This window comes from Orbicella faveolata, unplaced genomic scaffold (genome assembly GCF_042242905.1).
Source record: "Orbicella faveolata isolate gen_17 unplaced genomic scaffold, um_ofav_v1 contig_24, whole genome shotgun sequence".
Classification (NCBI taxonomy): Eukaryota; Metazoa; Cnidaria; class Anthozoa; order Scleractinia; family Merulinidae; genus Orbicella; species Orbicella faveolata.
The window spans coordinates 34717354-34736377 of record NW_028301552.1 but is presented as its reverse complement, the minus strand read 5'-3'; the positions used below and the strand labels follow the sequence as shown (position 1 = coordinate 34736377).

The following is a 19024-nucleotide window of genomic DNA, read 5'->3' as shown; positions in this document are numbered from 1 at the left end:
CCTACCCACCTACCTTATCTTCATCAGGGTGGTTTATAAAAATTATTTCATGAGTGAGCCGTATTACCATGAGGTAACACATTTTGACCATACACATGTATGGGTTCCAACATGACCCTGTGGTAAACCAAAGTTGCTTTAATTAATTTTGACTTCTTCCCACACATGTGTTGACCAATTTGTTCCTTTTTAACAGGACAGTTGTGGTGCCAGGGTTGACAAATCAGAAACTGCTGATGACACATTGACAACTCCTGCAGCCAAGAAAATGAAGTCAGATAATAAACAGGAGCAGAATGATGGTAGCTTTATATATATTTATTAGAACTTGAATCAATTTGAGCTATGCTTCCCAGACTTATTAGCCTGTACAGTAAATCAAACACTGTTGTTCCAGAAAATATCCATACCCTTCCCACAGAAGGTTTTTGGTTTGAACTGGAAAATTGTTCTAGTTTAACTTTGAGATCCCATCCCTCATGACCCTTCCATGGGGTGGGTGAGGAACAGCAAATTTTGGCTTTGTGGTCTTATAGCTGCTTCTATTTGATTATCATTATTATTATTTTCATTAACGAAACCACTGAATTTGGTGTTATTTGGATAACTTAAGTAGGGTTTCATTAAGGGCTGGGTGCCCACCAGGCACCAGGCAAATTGACCAGCTGAAAAGACATTTTTGCCCAGTTGGGTTAACCATCTACAGGAAGGTTTTTCTTATAAAGAAGTTCAGTTCAAATAGTTTTGCCCGCCTGTGAAAACCAGTTGCCCTCCTGCTAAAAACATTAATGAAACCCCTGCTAAAGGTGGGCTGGTTGTAATATATACTCCGTAGTTTCAAATGGCATTCAAGAATTGGACAGTTCATTGATCCAAGTCAAAGCTGCAAAGTCAGAGGTATGACACAAATTATTTATTTGGTTGTTTAATGTTTATTTATTATTTTTAATCAAGGACAGTGACACTATTTAAATTTTTTTAATGATTTATTTGCATTTGTGTACAATAACTTCAGCTCAGATTATTTCTTTAATGTATTTTCCCGTGTCTAATAATTCAGATTGATAGAAGGATTTCAGCATTCATACAACGGAAACGTGTGGAGGTGGACTTGCTCAACAAGAGAGAATTTTGTAATGTTATTGACACAGGAAATAATAACGGTAAGCTTTTCAGTAGCAGATTTGAAGTAATAAGGGAAAATAAAAATGTGCAAACCACGATCATAACTGTTTGTATCTCAGCAGGGGTATTTTGCAGAGTGCCAAACGCCAAATGCAGAACGCCAAATGCTAAATGCACTGTTTGCTTGTGGTTAGTTTAACTCAAATTCGCTTGTGGTTAGCTTTCATTTGCTGGAAAGGACCTCATTATATTGTATTTGGCCCTTTCCAACAAATGAAAGCTAACTGCAAGTGAACATGAGCAAAACTAACCACAAGCAAACAGTGAATTCAGCATTTGGAATTCGGCAAAATACCCCTGCCATTTGTATCTTAAATTCCTTACAAACACTTTCAACCCTGATGTCAAAATATAAATTCTCATTAACCGCGTGGCCATGGGCCGAGCACGGTTCGTGGTTTACCCGTGGTTTATTTTATTATTTTTTTTGTTGGTGACCAGACACAGACCTCCGCTCGGCCAAATTTCGAGTCATGCAACGTGTGATGTTTGTTCACCAAAAGCTGTTGAAACATTACATTAATACACAGACAATTTTACAGATATTGTTTTCTTTGTTGTGGGTAAAATACATTTTCTTTTGGTTTTATCGAAGCGTTGGATTCGAAGGCAAATAATAAATATGCAAAAAAAAAAGGTATTACATCCGCCATGGAATGCGCTGGCGTTGCAGCTTTCACTTTCGCTATGTGACAAATAAAATCATCAGAGATTTCACAATGGCTACGAGTACGACTGATGGTGCAGTAATACAGTTTGCGTTGATCACGTGATGTGGTGTCTACAGTAATCAATGAATCATCAAGGATTACTTTGGAATGAGCACTGCGTTGCGACTGTGGTGCTAAGGAAACAGTTAAATTTTAAAAGCGCGGTTATAAGATCTAACAGATCTTCTTGTTACTGATCTTTTTGTCTTATAGTATTAGCTGTGGGAATTTGATGTATTGTAACCACTTAAAGCTCTGGTATTTAAATAGAGATTTTCCTTACTGGTCTTGTATGTTTCTTATGGTGCTGGCTGGGGGATTTTAATGGAATATAAAGCCTTTGAGCCTGCACAAAGTCTCCATTTATTCTTATGATTTGTGACTTAAAGTCTTGATACCTGTTTCTTCATTTACTGCAGAATTTAGATGTGCACGGACTGATGCAGTGTTTGTGCGCCGGCTTGGACAAAAGAGCCATATCAAAGGTTAGTATTGACATTCTCAGTGAAACACTTGAAAAACTTCTAACAGGGTCGAGTTTACATCTTTCTTAAGGAACATTGTTCTAGTTACGCGTCATTTGAATGGGGGAATTCTTTGCTTCTCAGGTCACCTTACTCCTCTCTGTTTGTTATGCCACAGTTACCCGGGTTGAAAACACAAGCACCACAAGTGAGGCACAAGCATTAGGACCCGAGATCTCAAAACAAACAACCCAACCTTCTCGGCTGGAAGCAAGGTTTTGTCCTGGAATAGAAGAACGTCTCAGGAACATGGAGACACACCTTGGATATGGTCCAGGTACAATTTCATTAACTTATATTGAGACTGGCTGTTGTGTTAAAAAACTGTGGGTTGTTGTACAGTTCTAAACAAAATCCATCCCTGTGTACCCATAAAGGTTGGCACACACTTGGGGACATGTTGCAGGGATACATTACTTGTGAAAAATTTTGGACAGTGTCCAAAAATAAAAGTTGGAAAAGTGTCTGAAATTTAGAGCATCCAAAATATTTATAGCACGGTATAAAACTTTTAACTAGCCCTAAGGCTCTTAGTTTCCAGTATGGAGCAAACTCTAGTTGAGACACAGCTAAAGATACTTATTGGCTTGGTAGAATGTGTTATTTTCACGTCAGTGTCTCTGTAAAACCTTTAGGGGTGTAGTAGAGCTGTCATTTTCATAGATGTTGTTTCGATGTAATTCCTGTTTCATTGGCCCTGAGCATCTGAAATTAGATATGAAGTGTCCAAAAATTAAACATCCGAGATAAAGCATCTGAAAAATTTTTGCAAGTGATGTATATCTCAGGGACTCATTCATATGTGCACATAGGATGCAAGTTGAAGGGCAAGTTTGCAGGAACAGTGATGTCAAATTGAAAATTGAGGTCACTTTTATCCCTGCTTCATGATGCACAAATTAACACCAGCTGGATTTCATGCAACTTGTAGTCCAGGAAAAAATTGTCCCCATAACAGAACTTTTTTTTGTCAAAACCTTCGCTGCAACATTTACCCCCTTTAATGACCCAAACTCCAAGGGCTAAGTGGGGGTGCAAAAATCACAATTTTCAGGTAAAAATTTGGAACCTTTTAAAGTTGTGCGACTCTTTATAGCAAAATGACATTGGGATACAGGGCCCCTAAACAAAACTGAACAACAAAAAACTTTCACTTAAATTTATAACAAACACAAAATTGCTAAAGCTAAATGATGGAATTGTGATCATAAACTCTAAGTTTACAACAACGAACAAAAAAATTGCTAAAACTAAATTAGTTGGAAAAAATAGATACCCATTGCTATGTATATGGCCAATAGGCCCCTGTTAAATACATAAACTTCGATTCGATTTATTAAATTAAAATTTAAAAACGGATGTAAAATGTTTCGCCAGGTTATAACTAGCAGTCTGTTTCACAGAACAATTTTCTAATGTCTGGCGAATTCTGTCGAAATATCTTGATTCGTGGCTTGCATTGTATCGATGTTTGCGAGGAATACAGTAACCTGAAACAGGAAGTTTATTTGCTGCTTGTGTACTTGGTCACAGCCTTCGTTCCTTCGCTTACGGCGTGCTTCGCAAGTTCGCCGGGCAGAAGCAGCCTGATGGCGGTCTGGATCTCGCGGGAACTAATGGTCGACTTCTTATTGTAGTGTGCAAGTCTCGAAGCTTCTGTGGCGATGCGTTCGAAGATATCGTTCACGAAAGAGTTCATGATGCCCATGGCTTTGCTGGAGATTCCAGTGTCGGGGTGAACTTGCTTGAGAACTTTATAGATGTAAATGGCATAGCTTTCCTTGCGTTTTCTTGTTCTCTTTGACTTTCCTTCGGTCGCTCCCTTCGCCTTGCCGGCTTTTTTCTCGCCTTTCTTACCAGCTACTTTCGGTGCCATGTTGTAAACCTTGATAACACTTCAATATGTTGACCTCTCTATTTATACGAAATACGCGCTCGGATCAATTAGTATGCGGATCGAAAATCCGCGGCCCCCATTGGTACGCTGGAGAAAAATGATCACCATGAACTGCAGCGGAGCAACTGGTGTCGGAAATTAAATATTTTGTTAGGAATTTCGTTTGTGCCGCCCTCGATTTGTGATTTTTTTTACCTAAAATCGAGATGCAGGTGTATTATTAGGTCTGTCGGGCTTTGAAATATCAAAGCGTCTCTCTCGATGGTGAAATTTGAGCGGGAAACAAAATTCGCCATCGCCGCCAAAGTTATCGTAAGCTTGTCATTTGTGATTTGAGAAACCTACGAACGCCGTTACCGTAATTTAGCCAATTTGCAATGAACTAATTCACTTTTCCTTTCAAGGGACAGGAACGACGTTTAGGCGGAGCGAAAGACCGGCACTTGGTAGCGATCGACACTCGAGTGCCAACGCGAAAGTCAGTTTCGCACCACGATGACGACTCGATTCGCGCGCGTAGGTTTTCAACTTGAGGGAAGCGAACTTGGGGTAAATTTCTTTTGAACAGGGAGTGTGTGGAAGACTGCAGATATATTGTTACAGTACTGACTGGCATAATAAAAAAAATTGTCAACTTAACGGAAATACATTCGTTGATCATGACTTTCGAGAGATGTGGTGGCTCCTAAAGGAGCCGTTGTGCTAGATTTCTTCTAGGTGCTTTGTGAATCTAGCCGCCAAATCCGTACAGAGTACGTCCTTGGCGTTTGAGAGCGTACACCACATCCATGGCTGTTACGGTCTTCCTCTTAGCGTGCTCGGTGTACGTCACAGCATCACGGATGACATTCTCAAGAAAAACTTTGAGAACTCCACGGGTCTCTTCGTAGATGAGGCCAGAGATTCGCTTGACACCGCCACGGCGAGCGAGACGACGGATGGCTGGCTTGGTAATGCCTTGGATGTTATCTCTCAAAATCTTACGGTGACGTTTGGCACCCCCTTTCCCGAGACCTTTTCCTCCCTTTCCTCTACCAGACATAATTCGTGTACTTCTTGAAGACAAACAGCAAGAATACTCTCTTGGCTTACTGAAGTAATAAACATACTAGAAAACTTAGAGCGAGGGTTTTTTTATAATTGTGAGTCGGACCTCTCAGAAAACATATCCCTATTTTTGATTGGTCTGCTTGAGAACAAAAGGTTTTTATTATTGTAATGAGTCATAATTATTTGCATAATTATGATGCTAAATATGCAGAATTTCGATCCGTTCTTTCCTCAAGCTTGATCTTTTCGGTATCTAAGAGTCTCAAGATAAACGCGACCTTCTAGAGTCCTTCTAAGGCGGTGAAATTTTCTCCCAAAAAATAACCGCGTACAAATTTACATTATTTTATCAATTTCACTTTCTCAACTTTAACTTCAATTTTGTCACTGTTCGGTTGTAGCTGATAGTCCGGCTATTCATAGTTAGTAGAGGGGCTATTGCAACTCCCAAGTACAAGTCTTCCCTGAAAAGATTGGAAGTAGAATTGTGCAATCAAAGATAACTAATTTAAGTCTGATGGGCAAAGCTTGTACTAGAGTAGCTGAAACTTTAGAAGCTCTTGTTTACTTGTTTTGGCGCTCATCGAGTATCACCAGCTGACTCCAGCGATAATTGTCATCAGATGGTCGCGTGGGGCCGCGTGAGTCTCATTTGGGCCTGCTTGAGTAGAGGGTGGTAAGAGGTATATGCGTGACACGTGGCATGGGCAAATATTTAGAGAGGAGCCACATCAGCCTTAGTTGGTTTTCATGCAGGTCCTCTATCCTGGTCGAATTGGAATTTGGAGAAGTTTTGTTTGGAGGGAAGAAAACCGGAGAACCCGGAGAAAAACCCTCGGAGCAAGGCGAGAACCAACAACAAACTCGACCCACATGTGGTACCGAGCTGGAATATTGGTGGGAGGTGAGTGCTCTCACCACTGTGCCATCCCTGCTGCCCTAAATATTTGTTAAAATTTATACGGGAAACGGGATCCGCCCCCCACCGCCGGCCAACCCCTTTCGATCTCCTTTGAGGCAAAACCCACTTGATACGTACCACAAACATATATTTTATTACTTTTGTGGTCATGTCTAGGGAGGCCTGTTCCATGTGACGTGTACAAAAGACTCGCCGATCTCGAGGAAAAGATCTTGCACCTCGAAGGACTCTCGCCGGAGTACTTCAGACAAAAAGTGAGTATCAACTCTGATTTCCACTTTCAGCATCTTAATTCTCCCTGATGTTTGTTTTGTTCTCTCTGTGTTCTTATGAAAAAATTTGCCTGTCCGTCAGAACTTTTTCTGGTCTACACGTTTCAGACTTCAGGTTGTTTTATCTGAACTAAAGAGAAGTTAGAAATTGATCTACATGAAAAAAAATGGGACGTTTAGGTTTTGGGCGTTCCTGATTTCGCACGTTTAATGTTCGGACACTTTTTATCTCATTTCGGACAAATTTCTGACTAAAATTTCGGGCACCTCAATTGCTGAATTATAGCAAAGTAAATTTACGCCTCCAAAAGTTGAATTAGTTTGAAACAGCATCTGTGAAAATTAAAGTTTTCACTACACTTTCAAGGTTTTAGAGATCTTGTGACACTGCGGACGAGAATATAACACAAATTCCATCAAACCGTTACGTATCTCAAGAAGTTTCAGCTAGAGTTCGCCCCATGAAGAAAACTAAGAACTTTGGAGCCACTAAAAGGTTTATAAAGTACTGTAAATATTTCGGTCGCTTAAAATTTTCGGACGCTTTTTTTTGTCCGAAATTTGAATCGTCCAATACCCTGGTCCGATATTTTTGTTGACATTCAGGTGCAAGTTTCGCGCCGTTGCCATCGGTTACGTGTTTTCCCGCGTTTAGAAGCCAGTACATGTTTCTCTCGATCTTGTTACCCGTTTCATGTTTCCCGCGCTTTCCATCTTTCAATTTTTCCCGCGTTTTTCACCAGTATATAATGCAGTTATATACTGGTAGTAAAAGTCATAAAAGGAAGATCGCTTCTTTCCAATTCTCGGGATTGGAGACTGAGAGTACTTCTCTTTTTCCAAAATCTTCGCTGGAGGTGTTTACTGATTTCTTTCGTTGTGATTTTTAGGCTCAGAGTATGAGACATGGACGAATATCTTCAAGTGGAGAAATGACTGATTCTACTCAGGTAAACAAACTCTTTTTTAGCATGACCTCTTCGTATTTTAGTCCAGATAACGGTTTACGGTTGAATTTTTATTCATTGACACCCAAGTTAAACCATCTTTTATCAACATCCGAGCTTAAGTTTCTATCGATCAAGAGTAAGCGCTTGTTGAGCCAAACAGATAATGAGTTTGTCAGTAGCGAGCCCCGGGGGAGGTACTTCCAGAAAAATTGAGTGGGGGTGTGCGGCCCGCTTCCCAACACCCTTACCCTATTTATGACCAAAATCTGCGATATTCCCTACCCTATTTATGACCTGACCAAAAATTCGAAACCCTATTTATGATCTAACCCTTAAATCAAAACCCTGTTTCAGACCTGCGTTATGATTGGTTCCCTAGTTCAGACCAATGTTAAGTTACCATAAACATAATTTGTGAAGGGCTTTTGTTGTTTTTCTTTTCGATAATGATGAAAAAGTGGCTTCTTCTTAAAAACTTACCCATATGAAGGCTAGAGTGCAACAACCATACCCTATTTATGACCAAAACGGCTGAAAAGCCATACCCTTTGGGGCCGCACATACCTATATAGCCCATATAAGGGGGTACCCCTCCCCCCGGGAGCGAGCCTCAGTCACCAACTGCAACGGCTGTTTTTTTCTGGGTTTTTCTTTATCTGGGTTGTTTTCAGTCTCGGGGGCGGGGGATGGGGGAGGGCGCTGCAATTTGAAAATGTCGGGGATGCTCGTTGTTTTGCTTAGGGATATAAATTAAGGATTCTGATCTCACTTAGGGTGATCATGACGAAGCGCCACTACTTTTTAGCTGTCAAAGTATCTTTTAGGGTGCAATCGAAGAAATAATAGTAAAGGAACGCTCTTATTTCCGTTTGTAGGCTCGATTTCTGCCAGTCTCTCGAGTACAGTCTACTAGCGTGGGCTCCTTTCCTGATCAGCGGCTGGTAATCGAACCTATTCCGTTTTAAGTGTATCTCTAAGGGGTCAAATAAATCCCGAGACACGCCCAGATTGATCCCCTTTAGGTCTTCAATCAGGAGCCTATAGGTTTCTGATTTAATATAAATTTCCAACGAGCATCCCCACTTTTTCATATGGGATCTCCCCCCCCCCCCACCCCCCTCCCTTAGAGCCCGGGGGATTTCAGTACTTCGCTTTACAAAGCAGGAATTCGATATTTTTCTTCTACTGACAGAACCTCACGTTAGATGCGATTGATGAGCGGATCAGAACTTTGCGGCACTCACTCTCCAAGGGACATGCCTCATAAACAGTTCGGTTTCGCTTCAAGTTCAGATTTAGTTCAGTTCTCACGGTCGAGGCGAAAGGAATTCAAGAGCTTCACCTTAGCTTACAGCGTCACTTTGGAATACCATCTGTAACACAACGAACTGTGAAATCTTGGAAATGTATTTTTTCCCAGGGAAACTGGTTTCGTGCGTCCCTCCTCTCCCCCCCCTACCTTGTCCTGTCCTGTCCTCTCCCCTTCCCTTCCCTCCCTAAAATTTGCTTTTTGGCGAACATTTATACATATTATAACCAGTGTCTGAACTAACATCAGTTTTCTTCACTGCTCATTTGGCATTGTCTCAATCTTTATTGCCTCATTCTCAAATGAACATTCTATTTAATAAATATGTCTCACTCTTTTCCAGTATGTACAACATTTACAAGTCACTTGATTTACCGCTCATGCTCTTTTCTGCATATTTTTGTGAGGAACTGACAATTTTCTCAGTTTATCTTTTCTTCCCTGGCAGGGATGGCAGAGCGTGTTTTGAATGATATTCTATGTATTATGCAAAATAAAATGGTTGTTGTTGTTGTTATTACAAGCTATCGCCAGAGGCGCTAACTTGTAGGGGGTTTGGAGATATTTGTAAAATTAATACTTCATGTATTTTTTGCTTGAAATTGGGGGAACTAAAGCCCCTCCCCGTACCCCCTGGCTCCGCCGTCCCTGTCCTGCTTAGTTTTAATATTTTATCTATACACGAATGCTGTGGGGAACTCATCTTTTTTTTCGTAGCTCAGTAATACGATGGAATCGAAGGACACTTAAGTCAAAACAATAAATTAACTGCTTTGTATGAAACGCCTTCATCAAAGTGAAGAATTTTGGCGGAAAACACTCGCGGCGTTCTTCACAGTTTTCCCGCCTTCACTGAACGCGGCTGTTCATTCCTGACTGAGCCACAGCGGTAAAATGACAAAGTCACACCCCATAATTTAATTTGTCTGAGTGAATATTTGAGCAGTGATATTCCTTCACTAGTAGTCACAAGTCCTCCAATTCGTCTTCTTCATCGGAGCCTGTGTCCGATGGCTTTCTACCCTCCTCAGGCACGTGTTTGTAAGCCTGCATCATGGCCTCGTGTTCTTGTTTCACTGCAGCATTGTGTTCTTGAGCCCGCTGCCTCAGTGATGCAATGCTGTGTGACCTGAGGTCATCGCCATTTTCGTTGGAACCTTCCACCTTGATTTTCTCCTCCATTATCTTCGCTTTCTTGTGCATGCCGAGTAGCCATGGGGCCGAGTTGGATGTCAGATGAGGTGGGAGGGGTAAGGAATGACGTACCATTGCTCCATAGAGGCCGTACTCAGCCATGATCGAACTGTGACCCCAGCATTTCTCCTTCTTGCGCCATTTTGCCCGTCGGTTTTGAAACCAGACCTGAGGAAAGGAACATACAGTTATTAATTCGTGCTTAAGGTAAAGGTAAAGTCTGCATACGAGCCAAGTGGCCCACCAGGTCGGAGCCTTATTACGGTTTCTGTGGTATGAAGCGATTAGGAGTATTTTTACTCCCCCTGGATGGGATGCTAATTCCATCGCAGGGCTACCCCCAGCATTAAATTCATTTACCTGGGAGGAGAGAGGCATTGCGATAGTGAAGTGTCTTGCCCAAGGACACAACACAATGTCCCCGGCCAGGGCTCGAACCCGGACCGCTCGATCCGGGGACAAGCGCACTAAGCATGAGACCAACTAACTCAAAACTATGACAGAGTCGGCTCCAAGTACTGACCAGACAAAGGAATAAATCCCTTACTTTCCCGAAACCGAATTTTCCCATCGATAACCGTATATTCCTTTCAATGTTAGTTCTAAGAATCTAGGATTACATCAAGACATTTGTACAATATCCTCAATTGAAGAGGTTTTTTTTTTAAAAAAAAAGCTCTTTACTAGGAAATTACAAGGTCATTTAACATAAGCCTTTTACGATTTATTTCAATCTTAAGTTTCCATAAAACTCAAGTATTTTCGATAAATGGAAAGTTAGGATATAAAGATGTTTAAGAACTGAATTTAGTTCCAACCTAGAACTTAGCGGGGACAACTTTTTTGGACTCTTAGCATTAAAAAGAAATAACTCTAAAGTCATTCAGGAAATTGAGACAATCATGTTAACAAGATAAAAAAACTTGAAAATGAACTGTCTTTTTTCGAACGTATCAATCGATCACATTTAATTTCTAGTATTCTCGGTAGCTTAGGGTAAGATGAAGGCCGACCGCCCTGGACTTCATGTAAATACAGTAGAGCCCCGTTAATCCGGTCGTGACCAGCGGGCCATGAAAATTTGGTCATGATTCGTCTAAATTGAGTGATGTATTAACAGAGATATCTCAATTGCACTTCTAAACAACTGTTCTTGAGTAAGCATCCGGAATACAATATAATAATTAAAAAAAAACAACAACAAAAACCTTCAATCAGTACATACAATATTAACAACGGAAAGATGAACATAGCTGGTTCGAGTGGCCGTGTAAACGGGGGTAAAATTATAAGGGATTATGCAGATCGGGTTTTAGCATGTGGCCTTGGCCGTATTGACGGGGTGACCGCATTACCGGGGTTTTCTTATAAGAAAATGTATCAGGGTTTCGCCGGGACAAAAAAAGTGACCGTTTTTTAACGAGGTGACTGTAAGGCGGGGTTCTCTATATAGCTCTGATAACGGAGTTTTTAGTCAAAACAGAAGATAGCAAGTCTATAGCATGAGAAAAGACGTGAAAAAAACAACGCCTTCCTTTTCCGTGCAAAGACATCTACATTACAATTTCCCTACAGATAATATCGCTGAGATAGATAATCTGTCCCTTGGGCTGCCGACTCAAGTAAATCTTCCACTTATTAATTTCCCAATCCGATAAATTAACTTCCTCTTTCATAGCAGTTCGTGTTACATTGCATCGGGTCATGTTGGTCCGATTTTGTTCTTCCTCATATTCCGAATTTCGTTTTATCTTTGCGGAAATCTGCTCGATTTGTTTGTAATGAGCTTGGCGGTTTCTAAGTCAGGAATTACGCGTTATTAAAAAGAAATCGTTGTTTACTTGGCACTTAAATTAATTTTTGCTTTTCGAGGGGTGTGTTCAGTTTATGTTTAATGAGCTCTTTTAGAAACCGTTTTATTATTGCAAAGAAATCAGCGTCTTCATTTACAGTCCGTGAGGTCGTTAAAATGAGTTTACGTGGCTGTTAGAACCTCATTTGTGCGCACTATTTGTTAGAAAGTTAATCATAATAGTCTCTATTTGGCTTTTATTGCACGATGAACCAGTTTATATAGCAAGAAGTCTTTCAACAGCGATATTTTTGTTTTCGCTTGTTAGCACGTGTTATTGTTCTGAATGGCAGTTTTGGTAATTTGTAGCTTTGTACATTTACCGCGACCTAAAATGACGAGGCATGCTAGTGTAATTAATAAAATTCTGTTTCGATTAAAGGCATGCGATGTTTAAAAAGTTTTTCTTTTCTTTTATGCTATGACTGAAATTTATTTTCGGTTAAAATTCTTCTTCCAACTCAATCTTGAAAATCCAGGTTATTCAAATAAGGCTACGAATGATTCCATTAAGGTTATCAACGTTAATTTGCAGTGAGATGAGTTAAACTTGGTTACAGAATCCAAAAAATAAAAGAAAGACGAAAAAGCGATGCCTTAGATCAATCGAGTTCTCACTTACATTGGTTCGTAAAGAATTACTCGATATTTTGAAGACGTGACCAATTTTAAGTTGCGGAACTTTTTCCCGGAATCACACCCCATGAACTTAAACTTGCACTGTCGGAAACATGTAAATACAATTTTCTTAAGCTAGAATTATTACGTCACGGTTAACTTGAAAGGGAAATAATTAAGCGGGAACGGTTAATGACAATGGACCCAGAAAATTTAGAAATAAATAGCTTTTTTCCTCCCTTGGAAAGGCCAAATAGGTTAATTTAACTTGCCGGTCATCAGGGCGTGACAAAAAAAAGAAAGGTAATGCTCAGTTTAAAATTAACTTAAAAGAGAAGCTTGCCATTGCTGGATTGTAGACACATCTTTTTCTTTTGTCTTCCGTTTTACTCCCAATAGCTTATTCCATTATTATATGTTTTTTTTTTTTGGTTTTCTCTGTTTTTGTCGGAGCATTTAATTACAGAAGGACAAAAATGATTGTTTGTCGTTAAGAAGTAAATACGTCTTATTGAGCCCAATCAACCAGTTTTTATTGCGAAAACTGAACAGGCGAAACTAATTTTATGGTTTTGTTAAACGTAGGCACATCTCGTATACTTTGTGAGAAACAATGTATTTCTCAGAAATATTTTTAAGCAATTCGTATGTATAAGAACTGCTGGTGCTCCTGCAAGAGGAACGTTGAATTTATCCCAGTCACAAATTTTTGACTTTGATTCAGGTTTTGGCAACTTTTGTGCTGATGTTTATAAACAATCCTCAGAGACTGTGTAAATAGGTTTTGTTTACGTTGTTTGTAATGGTAGGCTTGAATCAGGTTATGGGGTAAAGTTTTAATGTTTTTCAAGAATACCCGCTCTCTTATTCAGTCCTATAGTTTGGTATCTCAGCTGCAGGCTTAAATTACTACGCTAACAAATTATATAGAGATACGAACCACTCTTCCTTTTCAGAAGATTTTGACATTTCGGCTGTCTTCTTTTATGCCAACTAGTTTCATTACTCGGTATTGCCTGGAGCGAAATTCATATTTTCACCAGTTTCTTAGTTCATTTCGTAACGATCGATTATTAACATACACTGAGCGAGGTGGCATCACAAATGGTCATCGAAAAATTGAGAGAGTTTTCAAATTGTGTTTTCGAAGTTTCGAAGTTGCTTTTTGTTCATGGTCCAAGGTGGTTTTCTCTTCTCCGTTTGTGCTTGCAGCGTTAGTTTTGGGGTATTCTTTATTTTAAAGCATTCTTACAAGCGTTTACAAGTCGTTTCAAACTAGACGTAAATGTGCAGTGTATAAATGAGGTGAAGTAGGTAAACAATTTTAGTCGGGAAACGACAGGTGCATAAAAAAACTTATAGCACGACCGCTAAGTGATTACGGTTTCCTCCCTTTGTGTGCAGCTAGAGCAGACTCAACAATTCCAAAAACGTACAAAAACTGCGTCGGTCCTTTCTGAAAATTAAAAATTCTTATTTTTGATCAATACGTACTTTGTTAGCTACAGAAAGATTGTTGCGAGTGACATTTACAAAATTTGAGAATTTCAAACTGGACAAGTTCATTGTTAGCACAACTTTGCATATTTTTTTCCTGGCGGCGATTTTCGAAACTTCTTAAAGGCCTAATTAAACTTTAGCTTACTATAATGCTTTTTTTTTATTAGCGCTGATTAAGAAATGTTATGTTTTACAGGAGTGTTTGTTGGGAAGACTAGAAAATCTAAAATAAGGGCATTGATATCAGCAAGGTCTACGTCCGAGTGAGTTTTAAATATGAAAACAAAACGGAAGTCAGGGCACCCTGCCAGTCTTTTCGACTACGCGCTCAATAATTTTGATTTTATATTTCGCGATAACACTCGAAATAATTTGAGAAAACATCGACTTGTTTAGTCCCTTTTACGTTAACTTTCATCACTAACTTTTTCCGCGAAATTTACAGCGGCGAAAAAGTGATAGCAATTTCTTTCAGGTAAAAGTTGAAAGACGAAAATGGCAGCCATTGTTTCGTTCCAGCCGGACGTGTTCAGTTCTGGTTTATTAAAGGTCATTTAAAAACGAGAAGGTTCTTTTCCGCGAAGTTCTACTTCAAATTGGCGGCATTAGAATCTTTTAACGATGACATGATCGATTGAGGTGTTTATTTTTCTCAATATCTCTGCCTTTTCGCATTCGTACGCAAAACTTTGCTGCGTTTTATAACTCGACAAAGTGTACAAGTTTCTCGACGGATATTAAGCTAGTTAGTACATACGCTCAGTCAAAACAACTCTTCAAATTTTCGTTTAAAAATGCGACCGGCACCTCGTCGAAATTAGCTTTACAAAAGAGCCTGTGGGCAATGACACAGCAAAATAACAAACAAAAAATAAAGCGAAGTTTATGTAACCTCAGGGTTCATTCTAATATAGCGACCATCTTTTCCGGTAAGTGAAAAATTTATCCGTGTAACCCACTTGAAACCAAGGTGTTGTAACGGTGCCCTTCTGAATAAATGTCGGTGTTTTTTCGACATTTTCGGAGCATTATCATTTGTGCCTGTGCCTCAGTGTGTCGATTTTCTATAAACTTAGGCCGTTTCATATTAGGGAGTCAGTGTAATTTGGTAATTTGAAGGATCTGCGGCGAACAATACTCGCCGCTGCCTAAGATTGCATCTCAGCGGTTCAATGATAGTTGCAACTTCTGGTCAAGAATAAGAAAATTGGCTTGCTTAGAAAGCAGAGATATCGCTGAAAGTTCTTATGATTAGCTGGCAGACTCGAAATAATGTTGAACTGATTATTTACTCTTTTAGTCAATGGTAATTAAGCGAGTTCCGTTAATTCTTAGAAGGATCCAAGTTCCTTGGTCGAGGTTTCCTCTGATGTGCGCGTGACTGAAAAGATTTGCGATATGAAAGGGTGTTGTGTGGAATATAGTCAGTGTAAATGGCAAAAAGTAATAAAATCTGAGAAACTTTAAAATGGCACACTATCTCTTGAATTTCGTATGTGCCTCTCCAATATCAGTAATTTCGGAAAAATTCTGCTTTGAGCGTTCACCGGATTGAAAATCCCCGGTTTTAGAATTAGGGCGTTTTCCCTGTTTTTATTTATGGTAAAGTTTATAGAAGACGTTTGCTTGACTTATTTCCGAATCAGTCTTTATAATTTCTAAGCAGTGTTTCATTTTTCCTTGGTTGAAAAGGTGAAATTTTAAGCTGTAGAGCTTCCGATAGCTGAAAACCCCATTTTTCAAACTCTTCGGGAGTTCTATGGTGTTGATATTAAAGGTCTTCGTTTCAATCGCGCGTGCTAAAATGTTTCAAACGATATCGAAATACACGGATCACTCGCTTACACTGCTAGTGTTGGATTACTAATTCAAATGTTACGACAGCTGAATAGAGCTATTAATCCGAATGAAACAACCGCGTTAAACCATCTCTGTGGGGCGACACAGTTTGAATCTCATCACAAGTAACAATAACCTCTGCTGTTGTCGAAACGAATTAAGCTGGAGCTTTCCGTAAATGGATCGAACGCGTTCTGTCGCGAAAACGGTGCAGCAAATTTGCACATGTTTGACAGAAAGACTTCCAATTGTGGCGGCTTTTTTATTAGAAGGAAATAGAAAACGAAAAACTGTTTTTTTTTTCCTTGGGAAATCAACGGTATTACAATAACTGAGCAGAAAATTAAGATAGAGAATTCGAGACGAAACCTAACTCGTTAATTATTATTTGTCAAAGGTTATTGAAATGTGGGGGTTTTCCGGCAGGATTCAAGAATTCTTTTAAAAGTAATTAGAGGAGTACTTGTGAGAAACTGGCCTGTCAATTTTTCTTTCATTTAATGCTCGATGTAATGATAAGGAAAAACAAAACCTGCGAACAGAAAACCGCGCGTGTGTGCGCGATTCAACGTAGAAGAACTTTGCAGTTTCAAATGAAACGCGATTCGAACAAAATGGCTCTTTTAGGAAATGTGGCAAAGATTGTTTTCTTAGTCAAATTCTTACATTAGCCTAATACGCTTTAACTTGCAAACCGTGACAGATCAAAAGACTCTTTCGCAAACCCAAGACTTGATTAATGTCAACTTTGAGAAAGAAATTGAGACAACTCGGTTCTCGCCCTTATGCAAGCTTCATTAGAATTGTGTATATTTCCTGTTAGTGTTATTGCACCGTGTGCCATGTTATCTCGGCATATTTCCGCCGCCGTATTCTTGTACAATGTGCTATATTTACGCAATAATAAAACTTTAAGAGCGCTAAATCAACTTGATGGCTTCACCGAAAAGGACGTTAAATTATAATTTAAAAAGCAATTAATGACAGTCTAAAAATGTAAAATTCAAAGCTAATGAAAAAAAAAAAAAAAAAAAATAGGGTGAAACCGCCCCAAAACTAGGCGCCAAAGTGGAAACGGTGCACAGTTTCCAATTAGGGTTTTATTATACGAGGCCTGTTCCTCTTTCACCCTTGCTTCCGATGTAATTCTCCGATGAATAAAGTCGAAAGCGTACATTTAGGGCATACTTTCCCCCAATTTTTCACAATAGCTAATATTCTAACAAACATTTTTCGCACCAGTTGGCAACCCCTTTGTTCGCATGGAGGTAAAAATAATATATATATATAATAAATTTTATTTTTTTTCTTTAATTTACCTCAAGTGTGGACTTAAGATATGGTTCAAGATTGCGAGCGTTGTTTGACGTGAGTTGTGATTTCGATTTTATTACTATTATTATTATTTCAGGAAAAAAGAATTATTGAAACCCTTGCTTGTTGTCAGATCGAAAAAACACCTGCTTAGTCTAAATCAGGTCGGCGTGTAATTACGGTAATTAAAAGGAGTTCATAACTTTAATGAACGCTAATGAATGCCAATTGCGACTAATTTTTTTCCCCGGAGCTTTTACCATCGGAGCGAACAAAACAAATCCGCCAAGTTGGTACGACATTACACGGTCAGACCCATTTGTACCTTAATCAGCGCTTAGCTGTTTTCATTCTTTGCTTTTTCTTTCCGTGGCGGTCGCAAAAAAGACACACAGCGCTTCAATACAAAACCAGATTACTTCTGTTCGCCGAAATGCAGCAGATGGTTTCTTAGTCGAGCGATGTAGGGAAGGTGAAATGGACTAATTAAAAATTTAACAGCAAAATAAGGTTTCTTTTGAAGATGTCTCCTTGAATTGCGCGCGCGCACAAATGTAGCTGGAGAAAATTAGAGGAAATTAATTTCCATCTAATCTCTGCGTACCTGGATTCGGTCTTCTGGTAACTCGATCTTCACAGAGAGATTTTCTCTGGCGTAAACATCCGGGTAGTGGCTGTCTTTGAACGCTTTTTCCAATTCTTCCAGTTGGTAGTTCGTGAAAATTGTTCGATGTCTTCGCTTCTTAGGTGCCTTCTTGCTCGCTGCGTTTTTGTCGCTCTTCAGGAAACCGCATTTGTCAATTTTGCTTTCCTCCGTTCTGTGATCTGCGAAGGATGAAATATTGCGTTTTAATCACGGCTTACGAGACACTTTTAACGAGTTGTTATTTCTGCGAATTAGCAAGCTCTTACTGGAGGTAAATCTGTCATTTTCAGTTAAATATAGAAATTAAACAGAGTTAACATCCAAAAATTCGCCATGACACATCGCGTAAAATTGTGCAGTAATCGAGAAGACAAATAACGAAATGAAAAATACAAACCCGAGCAAATTTCTTGTGAAATCATACAATTTAGTGCGCCAGCTGCTAGCGATGTGGGCTTTAGTTAGAAAGCCATTAAACTACAATCAAATATTTTGAAGGAAGACCACACTCATTTTGGTGTAAATATCGTCGAAACACCGAGCAATTTGAGAACTAGTATAAGTTTCACCAAGGGTAAAACTAGAACTAGGACAGGAAGTTGACGGAGGGAAATCCTCATGTGCGCTGGTTTGGACGCGATCTTGAAGCAATCCGCGAAGGCTTGAAATGAACACCGCTTGTTAATTAGGGCATTACAGACCATTACAAGATCATTTGCTCCAATAATGGCACGGGAGGCCAGGGCGAAACAACCGCTAAAAGAGTCATCGAAGGAGTGTTTAAAAAGTAGTTAAACGAAACCCGATCCTGGCATAACGAACTATAAATTATGGCTGAACACCACTAACCTGATATGATAGTTGTCTTGTCGGCTTCTAAACTCGGGTTTTCTAAACGCGACGCAATCGGTGAAAAACACTCTACCAGGGTTGGATTTTGGGGGCTGGTTTCCTTCGGCTTAGAATTCTTCTCTCCAAGGCCAAGGATGTCATGGATGGCGAAAGAGTGAATCGGAGATGAACGTTTCACAGGAGGGAATGGCTCGGACCGAGGAATCGCGAAGCAAAACTGCACTTCTCGGTTCATATTCGCTGATAAAACTTCTCACGGGCGATACCGAAAATGTTGGACCGACTCCGTGTGCTGACGGATGTGATATCTACTGCGTGGCTGCCAAATATATCTGGATAGCTTTAATATTCCTGCAATCACTTTTATCTTCATTTGGCCATAATTAGCTA

General features: G+C 39.7%; 3 protein-coding genes and 1 pseudogene across 4 annotated transcripts in view; 1 reads left to right on the top strand and 3 right to left on the bottom strand.

Annotated features, from left to right (window-relative positions):
- LOC110056615 (MAP3K12-binding inhibitory protein 1-like) overlaps positions 1-9342 on the top strand; it is a 10305-nt gene extending 963 nt beyond the window's left edge. Inside the window, exons 3-10 of the mRNA XM_020763129.2 lie at positions 197-302; positions 836-897; positions 1061-1163; positions 2315-2380; positions 2538-2696; positions 6445-6542; positions 7451-7510; positions 8703-9342. Of these exons, the coding sequence (XP_020618788.1) occupies positions 197-302; positions 836-897; positions 1061-1163; positions 2315-2380; positions 2538-2696; positions 6445-6542; positions 7451-7510; positions 8703-8777 (729 nt within the window). The 3' untranslated portion in view covers positions 8778-9342. The remainder of the gene's footprint in view (positions 1-196; positions 303-835; positions 898-1060; positions 1164-2314; positions 2381-2537; positions 2697-6444; positions 6543-7450; positions 7511-8702) is intronic.
- LOC110056619 (histone H2B.1 pseudogene) lies at positions 3565-4334 on the bottom strand (annotated as a pseudogene). Its single transcript, XR_016207820.1, has one exon. The product of XR_016207820.1 is annotated as a histone H2B.1 pseudogene (transcript).
- Positions 4206-5420, bottom strand: LOC149111396 (histone H4). The gene has a single exon (XM_089291420.1). The coding sequence runs from the start codon at positions 5356-5358 to the stop codon at positions 5047-5049; it is 312 nt and encodes a 103-aa protein (XP_089147546.1). The 5' UTR covers positions 5359-5420; the 3' UTR covers positions 4206-5046.
- LOC110056616 (visual system homeobox 2-like) lies at positions 9085-19024 on the bottom strand. Its single transcript, XM_020763130.2, has 3 exons — positions 18632-19024; positions 17741-17961; positions 9085-10181 (listed from the first exon to the last, which is right to left on the bottom strand). Exons 1-3 carry the CDS (start codon positions 18867-18869, stop codon positions 9786-9788), a joined length of 855 nt encoding a protein of 284 aa, XP_020618789.1. The 5' UTR covers positions 18870-19024; the 3' UTR covers positions 9085-9785.